The 19,519-nt window shown below is 41.2% G+C and overlaps 1 protein-coding gene across 7 annotated transcripts in view; it reads left to right on the top strand.

Moving 5' to 3' along the window:
• Nucleotides 1-17,216, top strand: part of ARHGEF12 (Rho guanine nucleotide exchange factor 12) — a 60,805-nt gene extending 43,589 nt beyond the window's left edge. For 5 of the 7 annotated variants that reach the window (XM_087939158.1, XM_087939159.1, XM_087939160.1 and 2 more), the window contains 15 exons: nucleotides 188-273; nucleotides 1,087-1,212; nucleotides 2,563-2,677; nucleotides 3,181-3,281; nucleotides 3,461-3,538; nucleotides 4,146-4,221; nucleotides 4,504-4,671; nucleotides 6,192-6,279; nucleotides 6,893-6,982; nucleotides 7,148-7,227; nucleotides 8,287-8,499; nucleotides 8,895-9,362; nucleotides 10,090-10,397; nucleotides 11,952-12,032; nucleotides 12,639-12,764. In XM_087939158.1, the coding sequence (XP_087795284.1) occupies nucleotides 188-273; nucleotides 1,087-1,212; nucleotides 2,563-2,677; nucleotides 3,181-3,281; nucleotides 3,461-3,538; nucleotides 4,146-4,221; nucleotides 4,504-4,671; nucleotides 6,192-6,279; nucleotides 6,893-6,982; nucleotides 7,148-7,227; nucleotides 8,287-8,499; nucleotides 8,895-9,362; nucleotides 10,090-10,397; nucleotides 11,952-12,032; nucleotides 12,639-12,644 (2,084 nt within the window). In that variant the 3' untranslated portion in view covers nucleotides 12,645-12,764. Of the gene's footprint in view, nucleotides 1-187; nucleotides 274-1,086; nucleotides 1,213-2,562; nucleotides 2,678-3,180; nucleotides 3,282-3,460; nucleotides 3,539-4,145; nucleotides 4,222-4,503; nucleotides 4,672-6,191; nucleotides 6,280-6,892; nucleotides 6,983-7,147; nucleotides 7,228-8,286; nucleotides 8,500-8,894; nucleotides 9,363-10,089; nucleotides 10,398-11,951; nucleotides 12,033-12,638; nucleotides 12,765-12,810 lie in introns of those variants that run through there. The other 2 variants (XM_026709180.2, XM_026709182.2) reach the window with 2 other exon arrangements.
• Nucleotides 17,217-19,519: the final 2,303 nt, after the last annotated feature.

The raw sequence follows: 19,519 nt of genomic DNA, 5'->3' as shown, positions 1-19,519 counted from the left end.
TTGAAAACAAAGGGGACCCTGCATTGCAGAAAAATGCAGGAGGGGGTGGAACATGTGCGGCTGGTTGTTACAACCACGTAGAAGTTGATCCTGAAATAACCATGGGGTGGTTAAGTATCAGTGGTTTCAGGCAATTGCTTTGGTTTTTCCAAATCTCTCTCCTTCTTTCTTTTTCTTTGCTACTTAGCTGGACTGAATGAGCAGATGAAAGCAGTGAGGAAAAGAAACGAGACATCTGTAATTGATCAAATTGGAGAAGATTTGTTAACTTGGGTAAACTAAATGTTTGTGTGTGTACATATGAGAAAAAACACAACTGGGGTTTTTTTTTTCCCTGAGAATTGAAATGTTTAAGAAATAAAAGATCAGCTGAGCTACAACAGTTTATCTTCTCTAGAAATCTATTATCTGAAACTTCCATTCTAGGAGAATTAAATAAAAAGGGGCAGTATTAAAATAAGGTTTGGCAACACGGGCCACGTATTTGCTTTCGCTAAGAAATATCTAGCCGAGTGGCTTTCTTATATAATGAACATGTGAATAAGATAATTTAGCTTAAAGGTCACCATTCCTCATAAAGAAAAAAGAGGGCTTCTTATCCTCTAAAAGTTGTTTCACAAAGTCAAGAGAGTGCAAAACTTGGAAGTGACAGGAAGACAAAGTTATTAAACATCTTGGACATTTTCAGGCTGTAAGTTCTCACATTAGGTTTTTGGAGTCAAGTAAGAACATTAAAATACAAAAGTGCAGCAAATGTTAATATATTCATCAAGGCATTAAAGACTTAATCAGGATTCCCTAAAAATGAGGCATGCTGGTATTTAGTAGCAATAGGTTTTATGATAATTATTTAATCTTGGGAGTTGTTCGTTAAAGCTGGTAATAGGAACCCCTATTTTCCAAAGTCTGTGTACAATGATAGAAAGAAAGAGGAAAATGGGTCTTCCCATGAACTGGCTAACACAGAAACATGTTTTGTTCCCAAGCATCCATTTGCTGTGTAAGTAATTGTTCATGCTAGCACTACACCTGCAGTTCATTATTATTATTATTTTTATATTTTGTACCTGTGGATTCTCATCCCAGTTCAGTGGAGCAGGTGAAGAGAAATTGAAGCAAGCCACGGCTACCTTCTGTAGCAACCAGCCTTTTGCTCTTGAGGTGATCAAGTCAAGGCAAAAGAAGGATTCTCGCTTCCAGATTTTCGTCCAGGTAAATATTTGGGGGGTTGGCATCTAGCTGATCCTTGCTTGAGGGCTGCTGGAGATCAGAGGTGAGGACAAAGCATTCCTTCCATCCCATCCATCCATTCATTCAACTTATACGCTGCCTTTCTCAACTTGAAGCAGCCCTAGATGGCTTTTAATAATTAAAATTATACTTTTTTATACAGGTAATCCTTGACTTACAGCAGTTCACTTAGTGACTGTTCAAAGTTAAAATGGCTCTGGAAAAAAAGCGAGTTATGACCATTTTTCACCTTTACGACTGTGGCAGCATCCCCATCATCATGTGATCAAAATTCAGACACTTGGCAACTGACTCATATTAACGACGTTCGCCATGTCCCTGGATCATGTAACCCCTTTTTGCGACCTTCTGACAAGCCGTGTCAGCTGGGGAAACCAGATTGACTTAGCAACCGTATTACTAATTTAAGAACAGCGGTGATTCACTTACCAAATGTGTCCCCTCCTCCCCCCCCCCAAAAAAAAAAAGGTTCTAAAATGGTGCAAAACTCACTTAACAAATAAATGTCTTGTTTAGCCACAGAAATTTTGGCCTCAATTTTGGTCGTAAACCGAGGACTACCTGTAATTTACAAATCAGAACTATACTTAATCTGTCCGTGCATGAGCTTTTTTTTTTTTTTTGCTATGAAATCTTTGATAGACTAATCCAGCGAAGATGGCATTTGCTCCATTTCAGTCTAAGAGCTACCAAATAGTCCTTCCCCCATTTTAACTCAGCTCTGTGATGAGCTGGTAGCTCATTCAAATTCCTGTTAGCTTCATGAGCTTTTGGGGAGTCAGTTTATAGGCTGGAAGACAATCTCCCACATCAAAGCCTCTGCAGGAAGTGGAGCTCTCCATTGTCAAAGCTGAGCTCTTTAAAAAAAAAAACACCTTTCCGAGGCTGTGTCCTGGTTTTTAAAAAAACGGAAGGAGAAATAAATAAATGCCAAGTATCTCGCTTGATTTATGAAAGATCTTCGCTAATTTTCTCAGCTCGCTGGTTGAGATTCTAAAATATTATATACTCTTTACATGGTGCAGAAAACTAAGCTACTGTCTCCTGTAAGCCTGCGACTGAGATTGATTGCTGGTCATATTAAGTCTGAAATAATGAGTAGCGGAATCTGTTTTCAGGTTTCACGCTGAACCTTTCCTCTAATTGCCTACTAAAATAGGATTGTTTTCATTTCTGCTCAGTCTTGGTGTTCCTTAACCTGTATTTTCTAGCCTGTAATGCGAACCACTAAAACGTTTATAGGGCTGTATCAATTCAGGTAATTATGGTCTTAATAAAAATTACACATACACTTCCACTTTTTCCATTTAGGAAGCTGAGAGCAATCCGCTGTGTCGCCGATTACAGCTAAAAGATATTATTCCCACTGAGATGCAACGGCTCACCAAGTATCCCCTCTTGCTGGATAATATTGCAAAGTACTCAGGTACCACGTAGCCCATTTTTTTTGTGGCTGCATTGGGATGTGGCAATTACAGAGAGCAACTTAGGTTCAAAATAAAACCCAAATTAACAAATTCTGTTCAAAAATAATTTGCCCCCATTTCAGTACCGCTTCATCTTTCTGAAATCCCCTTATTTTCCTCCAGATGAAGGATGAGTTGTGATTAAAAAAAATTAGATTGTTAATGATGAGATAAAGTATTCTGTGTATTTATTTTTGCTGTTGCCATTCCTTCCTTTTTGCATTCTTATTACCTGTAACATTAATGCATGAATTTCAGAAAGCATTGATACAAAGTTCTGCTTCATAATTTGCTTTTTAAAAGAAGCTTGGAAATGTGGGGCGTTTACATTTTGTCTTAGCTGTTTTGTCTTAACAGACAAAAGAGTGCATTTTGTCTTGAGAATGAATGTGTGTGTGTGTGCGTGTGTGCGGTTATGTGTTTCATTATTATTGTTTCACTTTTCACCCGTTTCATACTTTAGAGCAACCTTTAGAGAAGGAAAAAGTGAAGAAAGCAGCAGATCATTGTCGCCAGATTCTCAATTTTGTGAACCAAGCTGTCAAAGAAGCCGAGAACAAGCAGGTAAGAAGAGGCAAATGCAACTCGGTTTTTCAAAAGCTGAAGGGACTATTGGCTGCGTGGTGGGTTTATGGGTTTATCAGTGAGAAGGTGTCTCTGTCTATCCTTTGTTTTAAAGGGATCCCAGAATGACATAATTGTTGCTTTCCTTCAGCTGACCTGAGCTTGTCTTTTCTCAACAGCGTTTGGAGGACTACCAGCGGCGGCTTGATTTGTCCTACCTGAAGCAGGTGGAGGGCCCTCTGCTGGATGAATTCAGGGTGAGTGGAAGAAAGAGCAGAGGGATCCTGAAATCTGATAAGCATTCACAAATGTACTTTGTAGTTCTTTCTGCTTCTCTTTCTACCCAATTTTATTGCCTCCGGTATTTGGACTTTGAGATACCGCAAAGCAAAACGAATGGAAAATTTTACATAACTCACCACATTTGGGGCCAGTTTTGCTCAGGACACAGATGGACCTGGATTTATCAACAAGCTGGATCAGGCTATATAAAATGAGAATTATTGCCTAGAAAGGGAGGCTTGAAAGGGAATTATGAGGTCGCTTCCTGTCCCTTTTCTCAGGTTAGAATTCTTTAGTGCAAAATGACCTACCTATGATAATTAGGAAGTGAGATAATCAAAATCACTCTGCCTTTTTCTGTGATCAAATAAGATGACTAGATATTAAAAGATATCTAATATTGGTTCCTCAAATTTGCAATATCCTTCTGATAAATTGAATTGTACAAGTCGTGACCAGAAAAGTAGTTCCATACTAAAACACCTATCAGGAAGTAAAATACAATAAATGCAACAAAACACCAAGGATCTGCCAATCAAAATGGATAAATATGTATAAATACATTTTGCTCTTTTTTGGTAGAATTTAGATCTAACGAAGAAAAAAATGATTCATGAAGGGCCTCTGACTTGGAAGGTGAATCGTGACAAAATGATTGGTACGTTGTTACCTGTTATTTTCCTTGAGACTGATAGGACATGGGGGAAATTGCTTGAAGATGTTATGTCATTTCCTTAGAGCTAATTAAGCAATGAGTATTTTGAGATGGGTTGGAAGATAACGAAGACAGCAGTGGTTTTCAAGCTGGTACAGATGGGTCTAAAATGTGTGCCTGGCTGAGAAATTTTATGGCTTATTATTGCTTCTGCTCAGGATGCAGCCTTCGATAACTACAAAGTAGAAATAATAGCCCATTTCTGTTTTTCTCTTACCACTGCAGATCTCTATACATTGCTCTTGGAAGATATTCTGGTATTGTTGCAGAAGCAAGATGACAGACTGGTGTTGAGATGTCACAGCAAGATCCTGGCTAATACAGCTGATAGCAAGCACACATTTAGCCCTGTTATTAAACTGAACACCGTTTTGGTTCGCCAAGTGGCTACAGGTTAGTAGGACTGAGAATGTATATTGCAGATCTAACACTGTTTTGAAAACGAAAATGGTGCTGTCTAATCCAGTCATTGCCCTTGGGTATATAAGGATGGGATTCAGGGAAGAATAGCAGGTTGAAAATCTTTGCTCATTAAGAAGAACCTTGATGCTCCTCTCAAGCATCTAGCTGACCCTCGCTTTCTGACAGAATGCTCTCTGAGCAGTTGAGTCAAAACTGGAACTTTTCAGGCTGTATGGATGTCATTATATCTGGTCGATCCAGAGAAGCGTATTCTCCAGTAACAGCCTCGTATCAGTTGGTAGAGGTAATGGAATGGATTGCTGTTTCCATATCCTGGATGCCTAGTGATCCTTCAGAGGAGCATATCAGGCCAAGTGTCTATTATCAATAAAGGAGAATATTTGTAAATCAGAGTTGAAATGAGGATCCTTGGTATTATCTCTGAGTTTGGCTGTTTTCTTGTAGACATTTCATTGCCCAAACTAGGTAACATCATTAGAGCACCGATTATGTTATCTGGTTTGGGATAATGAAACCCAAGGACACCCCCCGCCCCCATATCTGTTAATTAAAGTTGAAACACAAATCGGTAACACAACAAGACAATGGTTCAGCCCGTACACAGGGGGTTGCAAACAGGGCTATAGTAAAATCCATGTAGTTTGGTTACCATCTTGTTGGTTATCTGTATCTCCAGTCTGCTGCACTTGAGATTCTTCTGGGGAAAGGCCACAGGAGGGTAATCTTGTGGCATTCTGCTACCTGGTATATTTATACTTAATAGAAGTAGCCCTGTTAGAATCCAATTAAATAAAAGTGCTTTCCAGAATTGACTGCTCTTAAAAACGTGGCTTTTAGTCTCTAACCTTCATTTAAGTATATATATTCCTAATTGCTCTCCTTTGTAAGGGCCCAGTTTGGGAAAAAAGCCTAATTAGGTTCCATACAGAAGTTGTGTAATTGATTTTCCAGCAAATAGCATAATAGATGCTGTAATTAAACCTCTGACCTGTGAGAGGTAAAGTGTGAGAATTGCTGCTGCATTCCTTTGGGCTAAGATTAAAGCAATGGCTAATTTCAGCTATTCGGTTTCTAGAGGATTAAAACATAATCAGTCTTAGATATTTAAAGCACTTAATTTATATTATTATTATAAGCTCTGATATTGATTAGTGACAAAAATGAAAGGACTAACTTTTTCACAGAACTTTATACAAATAGAAGTGAACTGTATAGCACTTCCTATTCACCTGTTCGACAATCCTTAATGCAAAATTGCCCACATCAGTCATGACGCCTGTGCTAGTGTTTATTCGACCAAGGATCGATATAGGAACTACAGGGTTAAGAGTCACACTTGAGCAGAGAACTATAGGCCCATTCTAAACTCATGTAGTTGCTGCAACAGTTACTGTCTTCTTCTCAACCGTATCTGATATACAAAGCTGAATTGTAGTAAATCAAAAGATATAGAGGTTCTATCAGCTTTAACTTGTTCCTTGTTTCTCCAGATAATAAAGCATTCTTTGTCATTTCCATGTCGGAAAATGGAGCCCAGATTTATGAACTGGTGGCACAGACAGTTTCTGAAAAGACAGTGTAAGTCGGCTTGGGAAAATGCAGACTATTTTATCACTTGTTAAAGAGGAAAATAAATCTTGTGATCCAAATCTGTGAAGGAGCCTCGTTCTAGAAGTTGTAGATGTTTTTTAATAGAACTATTTGAGGATTCTTCCTCCCACTATGTCATCTTTCTCTCCTGCCAATAAAAATGGGGCATGGAGGAGATTTAACCAAGAAACAAAGTTGAGGTCCATGTAGTATTCCACATTTAAAGTCAACTTGGATTAATAACGTATTAATCAACAGTAGGGCTTCTCAAAACATGTCATAGAAAATATTTGTAGTCTTTATTAAGTTACAAACAGGCTCATCTGTCATCAAGGACACTGTTCTGCAAAAGCTGTAAATCTCAGTTAATTCAAGAAAAGCACCCGGAGTATGAAAATTGGGAATATGACCCTATTCCGTTTCAAGCAGAAAAGGTACTTCAAAGCAACCTAAGCCCCCTCATTGCACAAAGGCCGCACATACGTAGAAAAAGATACAATACCTTAAATGGAGTGCTGACGGAAGTAGAGCTCGTGTCCATCTGCAGGAGGTAGAAGATGATTTATTTTGGACAAATTTCTTTATATCTGCGTTATTATAGATGGCAAGACCTCATAGTACAGATGGCAGGAAACGTCAAAGTTGGAAGAGGCAGAAATGTAATTCCATTGCCACAATCAGGACCATGCGAGTAAGTTGAAAAAAACAACAACATATGTATGAACAAAAAGAAATATTGATGGGTGTTTAATTCCACAGGTAGCCTGCAACTAAGCAGGATCTGCATTTTAAAAAGACACAGCTTATGAGTGAGGATTCCACAGTGGTCGATTTATTTTCCTTCTTTGGCTTGCAGGGAAGACCACGAGGAAGAAGATGACCAGCCTAAATTGAAGGAAGAACAGACTAGCCCAGATAGCAGCAAGCAAAGTCCAGGTAAAAACCAAGGGCAGATTTCAATGCACTTCTGATTATTCTGGAGAGCTTGAAGTCTTTCTTAACTGCAATGAGCCTTTCTGGAAAATTACCTTAGACAGGGTATGGTACAGAATTCTGCAGATATGTTTCACTTCTTTCATCAAGATACTTAGTACTCAATGGTACATTAACATTTTTTGGTATTCTGTTTTACATAACATGCTGTCATGCCCCTGTCGGAGTCTGAATCCAAGGAGGAAAACGAACAGCTGACAGGGAGTGGGAGCGTGGCTCCGTTGGCTGTGGAGGAAACTGGGGAAGGGCAAAGTCTGGCTGGGCAGAGGAGAGGAAAGGTAGAACAAGGGAGAGGGGGTTCAGAGGAAGACCTAGGCCCACCCCCTCTTCATCCTAGGGCATGCAGGGAGGAATGGAAAAGAAAGCAATGTGGGTTGTGTGGTTTATGGGGGAGGAAAGGGTCCTGATTCCCTTAAGTAGCTGCAGCTGGGAACACAGTTTATAAAAAAGGCAAGCTGACTACGGCAAGCTGTTGGGAGCAAACTGACTTTATCTTATATTGTTGTGGCTTATCTGTGTTCCTGATGTCTTCCCAACTGTGTGAGTTTTACCGTGCTTTCAAGTCTGAAATTCCTTCTCCTGCCCTGCCAAATTAATCATTTCAGTTTGGCTTGGTTGGACTTTAAGTTACAGTTTGTGTTTACCCTGTTTTGGACTGAATTTTCTGCAGTCAAAGGCTGTTCCTGGGAGAATTTTTTCTCCAGCCCAGAAGGTAACCTGGACATTAGGGGCAAAGTTGGAGATAATAAAGGGACTCTTATTGATTATCTGACTGCGTTGTCTTTGTGCCACATCCCGGGTCATCACACATGCCCTGCCTCCAAAGTTTTGGAAGTCCATCAATAGGTAGCTGTCTAATTGTAAGTTCTGCGGTTTGAGCTGTCACTCCAAAAGAAGAGCTAAGATTCAAACTAAGAGACAAAGAGAAAGTCACATACTTACTCAAGTTTATGCTTTCTTTTAAACTCTTGCATTCATTTTGTCATTTGCTTTGTTTGTTAGATAAAGATTTGGGGCTGAAGACTTCGTCTCCTTCAGTAACCACGTCTGAGAAGTCAGAAGAGGAAGAACTTCTGGAAGCCAACAAGCAGTTTGGAGAAAAACTGCCAGCGGACTTATTGATCAAAGAGTCACCCGAACATTACAGCCAAAGTAGCCCAGAGCTCTCATTCCAAGCTTCAGAAAATCGATGGGCGTTGGATGCACTAAGAAACCGTAAGTAGTTGAAGATGCATGAATCTGTAAGGCCTGGGTAGAAATTTTGTCTGATGGGTTTAGAGGTATCTGTTGCCCCTTGAACAAATGAAGATAACCTGCCTTTCAAAGATAAGAGTAAAAGAAAACCAGATGATCAGCCTATGACTGTATTCCAATAATAGACCGGTGTTGTGTGCATATGTCTTCCACTTTGCCTGAGCTTAGCTTTCCCTAAACAAAGTGAAAGGCGACTTGGACTGCAGCTCCTAACTTCTCTGACCCCTGGCTCTTTGACTGAAGGCTGATGGGAGTTAGTGCCAGGTTGGAGAAATCTGGCTTCTGGCTTCCAGTTTCTAGAAGAGAGAGAATACTTGGCAGGACTTGACTTTGGTGCTTTTGCATTTCCCTTCCAGTGGGTTTATTGAAGAAATTACTGATGCAGCAGCTTGGCATGTCTGAACAAGTGTCCCTTGAAGACTGGCATCCTTTTTCTGACCACAGAAGAGATCTGCCAGGGGCCCCTGAGGAGAACATTGTCAAGAGAGGACTTCAGTTCTCAGATAACGACGACAATGCCCTGCCTGGGCCTGGAAGGACACCCACGGGGACAAAAACAAATGACTTTGAACTTAGTTGTGATAAATGGCCTTCAAACGAATTGGTATCGCCAGGGGAGGCTGTGTTGCCTAGCGGGCAGTTGATGGACCCCTTGAGAACAAACCCAGAGCCCCCAGCCAAGGAACTGGAAGGAGGAGCCAGTGCTGCTGAAGATGGTGGGGAGCACTTTTTTGATGCTCAGGAAGCTCACACCGATGAGAACCCATCAGAAGGCGATGTGGCAGATGGGAAAGAGACGGAAGAGGTGCAGCTACGGATCTCAGGTGAGTCAGTCCAGCCGGATGCAAACCTGAAACAGACCGCTGCGTTGTCAAAGCTCCTGGGTGTTGTTGGGACGGATGGTGGAGCGCTTCTGAGCCACGACAAAGCCTAAGAGTATCTGCTAAATGCTGAATTCTCTCGTTAAGCATGTTCCTGGTAATCAGAGTTTCTCTGGAAATGTTTGAAATGCATTGGGAGAGAAATAAGAAATAGGATTAGGAGGGCTGGTGTCGGATCCCAGCCATTGGCTGTCTTGTCTTGGACCTTTTCCGTCTGATCTTTTGGGTCAATAAAAGACTGATTAAATCCAATTAGAGCTTCATCACTGGAAGCTTTCAAGAAGAGACTGGACTGCCATATGTCAGGAATGGTGTAGGGTTTGCTTGGGCGGGGGGGTTGGACTAGATGACTTACAGGGTCCTTTAATCTGTATATATATTAATCTGTATACTCTCCTTCCGTCCACCCGAAATCCCATTCAGATTGCCGGTTCCCCTACGTGCCACATGCTTTTAAGAAATTTCACATTTTTTTCCATTTAGCATAAGTGCCACCTCTCTTTCCTTCCAGAGCAAGGGCAAAATGTGGCAGGAACTAGTTGGCAGTGGTACAACTTCATAACAGAAGGGTTGAGAGAGGAAGTTTGCATGAGACACACAGACACAGATAGGTTGGGTTATATGCTCCTCCAAGCCGTTTATGGAGGCATTAAGGTTGTTCTCTTTGTAGGAAATTATTTGATCCTTGATGGATATGGCACAGTACAGGAGAGCTCCACCGACGAAGAGGTAACTTCGCTCGTTCTACAGTGCACTGCAGACAGAAGCACAATGGACTCTGCCCACCAACAACCCAGGTCTCGGGATGGCCAGCCAGTTACCGCCAGCTCACCATTTACAGAGGAATTGCTAGCTTCCCACTGGCAAGCTGCCAAGGAATCCAGTTCAGAAGCGTTAAGAACGTCCTTCTCTGTCGAGTCGCGCACCCTGATGATGTGTTACATCCAGAACATAGAGGCCAGCCTTCAGCATTTGAAGGTAGCGTGTTCTCGCGTAAATGGAGCATCTTTTATATGCATACATACATACATGCATATATACATACACACACACACACACACACACACACACACACACACATATATATAAATGGCTACATTTTAGAGAACTGGAGATTTAAGAGGCTTGTGGGGAATAAGTCATCCAGAGAGGTGTGTTTATCTTCTTGACTGGTTTTCACAGTATCTTTTCAAACTAATGTTCAGTTCTGCACTATAAATTCTAAAATCAGGAGAATCAGATGTTCTCCAGAATGTGTGTGTGTGTGTGTGTATGTATATATATATATGTATGGTATTCAGCTTTATTCAGGTATTTTCCCACATCACTATAGTTGTGCTTTTAAAGTTGTAGCAACGTTTCGGCAGAATCTCATTTTGTTTTGTCAGTTTGTCAGACGAACACAACACAGAAGCCTGATGATGGCAGATGAGATTCTGCCGAAACGTTGTTGCTCAAGATTAAAGATTGCTCAAGATGAAAAATGAAAACCTTGGAATAACCCTGAGGAAGAGAAGCGTTCATGTCTGGAGAATGTGAATGAATGTTGGGAATGACTTCTAGAAAAGAACTGCATTGTGCAGTTTAAAGCTTAGAAGACTAAATGTAAAGGTTGCAATCGGTGTTGTTTTATCAAAGCCAAGGTGTTGAAACTTCTTGAGTCAAAATTAAACAAAACCCTATTCGAGTCTCAGAGGCTCAAGAAGAGAAGAGTCAATATTTTATTTAGAGGAATCTAGCAGAGCCGACAGTCCTAAAATCAGACAGCTTTGATGAGAGCATAAGTGTCCTAAATGGAAGAGTTGGTTGCCACCTTATAAACAGATTCTTGCCTAACTTTGGGTTGAAGAATTTGTGTTCTGCACTCAAACATCAAACATTTATTTTAAGGTAGCCGTTTTGTGCTCTCTAGTGTCCAGCCTTCGAAGTTGTCTTTATTAGCTTCACAGTATATAACAAAGGATTTTCCCCTGAAAAAGGATCTTTTCAATTAGCTTCAGAGGCTTAAATCAAGCCCCTCTGAGCAACAATAATCATCGTTTTGCTGCTTATTCCTCCCCCCTCCCCCCATTTTTTAATTCAAATCTTTGAACATGTGTAGGTAAACCTTACTTAAAGGACCGAAGGAAGCTCACCTAGTGATTTCAATAAAACTTGCCAACCTGAAAGTTCTGTCTTTTTTTAAAAAAAAAAGTCACTGGGGAAAAATTGAATCCGAAGTGATGAAAAGATGAGCCTTGATTGAATTTAAAGTCCATGTTGGCAATATTAGCTACTATAAGCACAATGAAGTCCTGATTCCCAGCCAGTGACAGTTCCTGCTGTCTGCTCACAGAGAGGGAGGGAGGGAGAATAGGCTGTACGAAGTACATGTGGGTAACCTTGCAATCTCTCCTTACTGTGGAGAGTTTTTGGCAGTCTCCGTCCCCTCTCAAGCAGCGTTTTTTGGCCACGGTGTTTCTCTCTCAAGTACTTCACCATGGTCGTTCATCAGAATCTCTTCAAGGGTGTCTGGTGGATTGTGTTTTTCAGGAAGTGGAGGAAAACTACGCCGCTCTTCTTCAGCATAGGCTCTCTGGCTCCATCACCACAGATGAGCATTCAGGTAGGCCTGTCCTATTCCTCTAATAGCTGAGCTGATAGGAAAGCAATGTGTTAATAATGTGCAGGATTTAGCTCCAAGGGAATCTACTGAGTGGTGCTTGTTGAATTCTTCAGTTTTCACGACACTTTTTTTTTTTTTTTTAAACTGGTTACAAAACATTATGAATCAATGCCTAGTGTTGCCGATTGCGCGTTTCTGGCCTGGTGTCCTCTCCGCTCAGCATTTTCCCTTTTGCTAACGTCTGCTTGTGTCCCTTTCTAAACAAAGATGCCCAGTCTAGGACTCCCAAAAGCCCTTGTTGCCCCATTTTTATATTGTGCATTATTAAATACATTGCGTCAGGGATAAACATGGTGGCAACATTTCATCTTATTTAAATGTTAATCAAACAAAATTACATTTAATTTGTGGAGAGATGTCCTTGGCATGCCATTTAAAGGCCAAGTTTAATCTATCTCAGCTTGGAAAGGGTTGCACCACCCCTTAATTAATGGAACAGTTGCATTCTAAAGAACCAGTTTTGGGGGAAGGAATGGTTCGAAAATCTTCCCAGGTTCAGAATTTTGATACCGTTTTGGAAATCAGTAAAAATGGTTTATCTGTTCAGTTCTCAGAACTGAAGAAGCTTCTTGGATGAGAAGCAAAATGCTTTCAAAGGAAAAAAAAATACCACAAGAAAATCCAGTTGCCTTTTGGAAAAGCACCGTTGGGATAACCTGCATGATTGAGAAGATTCTTGGTGGTTTTCTTTTCAGCACTTTTTTCTGTTTCTTTTTTTGTCCTCAGATAAAAGTTAATCCCCTGCTTGCCAGTCTGGAGATTGGATGGAACCTTCTGCCTTGAGTCAGCCTCAGCCGGCCTCTGCCTGGACTCTCTTGGCCTTAGGCCTCTTTCAATGGACCCTTCAGGCGAGGCGGGGGGGGGCAGGGGGGACACTCCACATAGTGGAGAAGGAGGCAGTTTTTCCTTTGAGGTGTCTGCACTAGCCTTTCAGGGAGAGGGTGGAGTGATTTTAGTTCCCCTCCTCTTGCTACCAGAAATTCTTTTTGATTCCAAACAGAGGAAAAAAGAGGAACAGAAAGAAGAAACCAAATGTATAAAGTTCTGGGTGTAGGATATAAAAATGTATCTATACATTAAAAAAAAAATCAATGTATTTATTTGACTTCATTCCGTGTACTGAAAGCACACTTTAATTTGTATTTTATTTTGCTTTTTTTAAAAAAAATGATAGTGCCAGTTTGCTAGGTTCCCAGCATCTCTCTTCTTCTCCTGAACCCTTCTTCTGAACTGAGGTGTGTGTGTGTGTGTGTGTGTGTGTGTGTGTGTGTGTGTGATTTTTCCCCCTGGATTCTGCCAACAATGTTCCTCAGGAGGAGTTTTTTGGGGGGAGCGAAATCTAGCAGCATGCAGACAGCCTTTCTTCTTGTGCACTTCTGTGTGCACTACATAGCCAGGGAAGGATTTCAAACTGGCAACCAAATTTCTCTTTGGGAATGCCTTTGTTTTTCCTGTGTTGAATTAAAGAGAGATGAGGATCGGAATTTGGGAGCTGTGTTCCCTGCTGTGTTCCCTGCCCAGGTACTGGTTTTATTGTGACTTCCTTTTGAAAGCAATAACTCGATATTTGTAGCCTGGAGTAGGAGTGGAGATATTTTGCCAGTTAAGAGAAAACGATAACATTTGTCAGAAATTTCTGAGGCCACCGTGTTTCTAATGAACTGTGCAGTGTAACTGCTGCAGAAGATAGCCACTAGGTTGGAAGGTAGGGGCCAGAATTGTTCAGTATCCAGAAGTGTGCCTTACTGACTGGTGTGGGTAGTAGACTGAGCGAGACCTAGCTGGGAATAGTGCTGGGTTGTTTTTTTTTCTTCTTTATGCAAAAAACGCTCTGAAATCACTAGGAACATCTGCAGTAGAAGAATCAGAAACAGATACCACCTCTGGTATAATAATCTCAATGCGGGGCTGATATCCTGATGGAGCTGGGGCTTTTCAAGCTTTATAGCATTGATGTAGAAAATGAAGTCCCTGGGTGGGGTTGTCTACTTTGTGTAGTTTGTTTTCATGCAGGATACATCTCACTTGAAAAACCTTTCTCCCTGTACCAGCTGTCCAATCCTTAGGTCTTTTCTTTTTTTCTGGCAAGCCAGATCTAAACATGCCAAATTCTAGAAATCCCTTCAATGTTTTAAAACCATGCTGAATGCCCTGTAAAGTGTGGAGTTTCTTCCTTCTTTTTCTTACTTTCAGCATGAATATCGTAGAATATGCTCCGTTAATGAGGGGAAGCATTTTTTCCCCATTGCCAGGAAGCCAGATCCATTTCCAACTTACAGGGAAGAGCTGTAAGAGCAGGAGCTATTGTTGAATTCCCCCCCCCCCCACCTTCCCTAAAATTTCCAGTCAATTTACTGGTGCATATTGAAGGCAGGAAACTTCCTATTTTATCTGGGTCGCGAAGTAATTTGGGTCTGAAGCTACCAAATACTCAAAAGGAATTCTTTTCAGTTCCTTGTTATCAGGGCCAGCCTGCAGATTCTCAGTTCTAAACTTCTCCCTCCTAAAATTCCAAGCAATTCTCCAAGTGGAAATTTATGTTCAGAAAATCAGACCCAGATTAGAGCTAACCTTGTTTTTTAAAAGTATTTCCCTATTTTCAAAGGGGTAAGCATTTTGGTCACTTCCAGGCGAGATGGGCAGCAAAGAAGTTTTAACAAATACGTTTTTCCTTCGGTCCCTGAACCCTGGCATTTTCACCTTCCCCTGCTTCAGTTCCTCATCTGTGGAGCCATAGGAAGTCAGATCCAGATGTAGACCTTTCCCTAAATATAAGTAGGTGAAGGAGCCCAGAAATTGGTAAATTCTTGGGGAGGTTTGGATGCCACTCCTTACAGACCTTGTGGCAAGACCAGTGTCTGATCGTCTGCCGTACCTCTGCCACACAGTGCTTCAGCATCCTGAAAAAAAGAGAGGTGGGGTCAGGATGCCCAAAGGCTCTGCCAGGCAGCCAAAGGGCCAAAAATGAAGGCTTGTTTGACCTCTACAGAGGACAGATCGTTTGCCTCCCCCCACCCCTTCCTGGAGAGTAAAGCAGAGCGCTCTGTTCTTGTCTCCTTTTGTGCGTGCACGTGTGTGTGTGTGTACTTTTGGTCCAGGCTTCTCTAGGCCACCTATTACACAATCTCCTGTTAAGGGCATTATTATTTTATGATTAAGAAAGAGAAGGTTGTGAGAAACAGGGATCACCAACTGCTTCCAGCATCCTAACTGACTATCGCAGGAGATGCCTCGAGTCCCTCGCGCGTCTACTGTACAACAGGCCCCGAGCACAGGTCCATTTTTATGAAAAGGGTCAACCCTAAAAATGCACTTTGTGGGATTCCCATTGATGTCGAACTTTTGGATCCTTGATGTTCTAGATCAGCCATGAGGAATTCCAGCCAAAGAGACTTTCCCTGATCTTCCCCACTGGCTGTGATCATGTCTTCCTTGGGCCCGTCTTTTTCTCCTTCACATCCTTTTCTTTCTTTCTTTCTTTCTTTCTTTCTTTCTTTCTTTCTTTCTTTCTTTCTTTCTTTCTTTCTTTCTTTCTTTCTTTCTTTCTTTCTCTTTCTCTCTCTCTCTCTCTCTCTCTCTCTCTCTCTCTTTCTTTCTTTCTTTCTTTCTTTCTTTCTTTTCTCACTCTCACATTGTCACTCTCACCACCCACCCACCCTTGGCTGGCTGAAAATAATACAAGCAATGAAAAACTTTTTTTTTTTTAACCAGAGAATATTATGTTGTTTGCGCTAGCTTCACATTTAGGATGCCTTTGTTTTTAACCTGGATTTATTGGACTCGCATGTTGGAATTTGGGCTCGACAAAGTACAAACTCTGAGTCTAAAGACAGCTTCGTTCCCTCTTGGTTTGCATGTCCTTTGACTGTACACCCAAGACTAGCGTTTCTGAACTTTGGCAAGTTTAAGACATTGCTGCTGGGGAATTCTGGGAATTGAAGTCCACCCATCTTAAAAATGCCCAAGGTTCAGAAACTCTGCCCAAGATGAAGAGAGTTTGGAGGATTCTGATGGGATAGTGGATTGCTTGGGCTTAGGGTTGTCCAGAGCCATCAGAAGCTACAGATGCAATTCATAAAAAGGAATCTGCTTTCCTAGATGCCTCTCATTAGCTCTGAGTTCTCCGCTTCTTACTTCCCCGTTGACTAAATCAGCGCTGAACAGCCACGTCTCAAGGCCTGCCAGACTGCAAAGCACGTGTTTCATTTTTGAAAATCGTTCTCCCATGTCCCTACATGAGGCTGGAAACAATGATTCCCGGTCCTGCATGGAGGTCTGCTTAGAATGACCCACGGGTCATTCTAACCCCTCCAAGTTCCAACCAGCTCCTCTGTCTTGCCTTGCTGCCTGTGTAGACGTGAGCTTGCCACTGATTCACACAATGAGACATTGAGCAGGAGACAAATTGAAGTCAGGTTGTCTTCACTCTTTTGGGGTGGTGGTGGTGGTGGTTGGTGTTATCTTTTTCATAACAGTCCTCTCTCGCCCGCCTGCCAATTTTCTTCCCCAATCGACCCTTCAGAGTAGGAGTGGCAAGAAATAGGATCGCTTGATGGCATGAGGGAAAGATCATATAAGGTTCCCCTTATTGCTTTGGGATGTTGGATATTCTTGACTGTTGGTGCTGAGTTCCTCCCGGAAAATATTGATTGTTTCTGAGAGGAAAAAAAAAAAGAGACCCTTAACAACTAAAGTGCAAGAGAAGTTGCGTAGCTGAAAGACCCATACAGTATTATCTTTTACTCTGCCATATGTCAGGATAACTTTTTTGGTTTTGGTAGCGGGGGAAAAAAAAAACCTACTTTATTCGTGCGGTTTCCTCATCTTAGAATCTCAATGCTGGTTGTACATTGGATGAGTGAATTGCATCTCCCTCGCCCACCCTTCTCTTTCATTCCAAGGAAGTCCCTTGCTCTTATTCCTCTCTCTTCTCCTTCCCCCTGCACCAACTTATAGGCAGATGCTGTCAAAACGGATTCTGCAGCTGGAATGTTACTCTGCTCTTCTTTTTTTTAAAAAAAAATGGAATTGTTTGTTGTAATGCTCTAACTGCTAGAATTGTATTTTATTTGCTTGCAATGCATATTACTCCTTTTAACAGATTCTGCTTTTAAGGAAAAACAACAACACAAGACTCCAATCTGAAAATACTCTTTGGAAAGGAAAATGCAAAAAACAAACCAACAAACAAAAGGACAAGAACAATAAGACAGATCAAATATCCTGTATTTTTAACTGATCATGTTTGAATGTCTAAGGAAAGAAAAAAAAAAAGAATTTATTGTTCTAATTATCCAGATGTATGTATGTTTGTAAAATAGCTCTTATTAGCTGATAAGGTTGTATGTTTTTGGAACAAAATATTGATCATTAAAAAAAGTATTGAGATTTGTGGGTGTTTTTGGATTTTGGGGAAACCTATAATTCAAGCATTCAGATATCAGTAAATAAGGTCAAAAAAGCCAACATTTGACGGTGATGTTCTTCACGGGGTTTAGAATTTGACAGCAGCAGCAGCTGTCACGGGTGTTATTGACAGGCCAATAAATTGGTTGTAACTCGGTACAATTCACCCTTCTGAGTCAGCAACACAATTATGAAAGATGGTATATTTTTTCCTCCCAGGGTCAGGGCTTAATATAACACATGGAATAGCTATAGCTGGATGGTGCAGCACATTTCCCAAGGCTCCAGGTCACTTCTCTGCATTTTGATCTTGAAAGATCCTTGTTGGATTGTAAGCTGAGAAGACTTTTTAACTGTCAAGAACTTGCTGACCCTCAAGAATAGACAGCAGTTTGGATAAAGGAGTGTTTCCAAACCAGGCTGACAAGGTCAGTCTGTCCTGGTGCATTTGGGATCTTTTTCAGTTTTGTGGACCACCGTTTCCGAAGAGTGGTAGGGAGAACAATTTGAGTCGGATTCTCAGTTTCTTTTTAGACAGAGAACGTGTCAGAATGCTTCATTCTGGCTTCCATATTTATGGGGAGTGAATGGGGTGGACACAGTCCAGTTAGGAATTGGGTCATATCAGCCCATAAGGCTAATTTTTTTTCCCTGAAGAACCTTCTGAGGTCATTTTGGAGTCCAGAGGTATTCTGGACACTAAAAATGATGCTGGGAGTTTTGCAGCATTTTTAATTTTCCCAGTTCTTACTGCTACGTGAGGCAGAAAGAGCAGCAGGCAGTAAGATAAATTGGACTAATAAATAATAATGCATATTTTATTCACTTGTGTATTAGCTGTGCAAATCTTTTTATTTACACGTATCAATAGACGGCTAATACGATGCTATATTTATTCATCTAAGCAGGATGTTCAGAAGAGAGGAAAAAAGATTCCCAGAACAAATTGTTTTCCCCTCTTCCCCACCACCACCCCAAGCCCAAGAAAAGAAAGAATAGCACAATTAGGGGGAAAGGACAGAATTAGGTATGTATGACAAACAAGGGACACCGTCGATTCAAGGACAGTCTAGTAGTTTGCTTGCAAGCACAGCACGTTGCTCTAAAACGTAAGGAATGACAGTCGTAAGATTTGCAGGAGGACCTGGGTGTCGTTTTGTACATAACGTTGCCACAAAGTCAAGGTCCTTCGTTGACTTATTAAAATGCAGCCTCACTTTTCTGCTTTTAAAAAGTTAAAAAGCGTAGCTTTTCGCAGCACGGGAAAACTGAATATCAGCAAAAAAAATAATCATAATTGCAAAAGGAAGAAATGATACAACTGGTAAAAACTGAGACGTCTTTAGGCACGCCGGCTCAGTAGCAATTAGAGCCTTCGCCAAGTTCATCCATGCGCCGATTTCATGCACATCCTTCCCCACCCAAACGTTGAGCATTTCTTGGGCCCCAGGCGGGAACTGGAATTTTGAAGCCATTCAAAATCTTGAGAAGCGTCATTTGAGCTGCACTTCATGGGTCAGAGAGCTCACCAAGGATGGCTTTGCAACCGGTTACAAACTGGTTATTAAATAAGCTAAGTTTAGGCCATTGGTTTTTCATCTCTTGCTTCAAGGTCGTCTATTCCCAATCTTGACCACTTTTAAGACATGAAGACTTCCGAAACCAGGGGAATTCTGGGAGTTTTAAGTGCACACATCTTAAAGTTGCCACAGTTGTATAACCCGATTTAAGCCGTAAGGAAACTGCCACAATGAAAACACACCATGACAGAAACGGAGCCTTGAGAAATTTCCCATTCTCCCGTTTTCTCGATATTGGACATTGTATTTTTTTCCCCCTCCACTCTTCTTCCATCTTTCCCTGTTCTTATTTATCCTGATGTTTTTATCCCACCGTTATTATTTTTATAAACGATACACATTCAAAAGTACTCATGAGATTCAGATCACAGGGCCCTGTATTTAACGTTTGCAGTCAGCTTCTGGTGCCCGCATAGATTGTTTCGCCATTACTTTCTGTTTGTTTATTT

The sequence above is a fragment of the Pseudonaja textilis genome, chromosome 9 (genome assembly GCF_049901715.1).
Source record: "Pseudonaja textilis isolate UNSWEBS1 chromosome 9, rPseTex1.2, whole genome shotgun sequence".
In the NCBI taxonomy this organism is placed as follows: Eukaryota; Metazoa; Chordata; class Lepidosauria; order Squamata; family Elapidae; genus Pseudonaja; species Pseudonaja textilis.
Note: the sequence above shows the minus strand (reverse complement) of the source record. Positions and strands in the feature narration are given on the sequence as shown.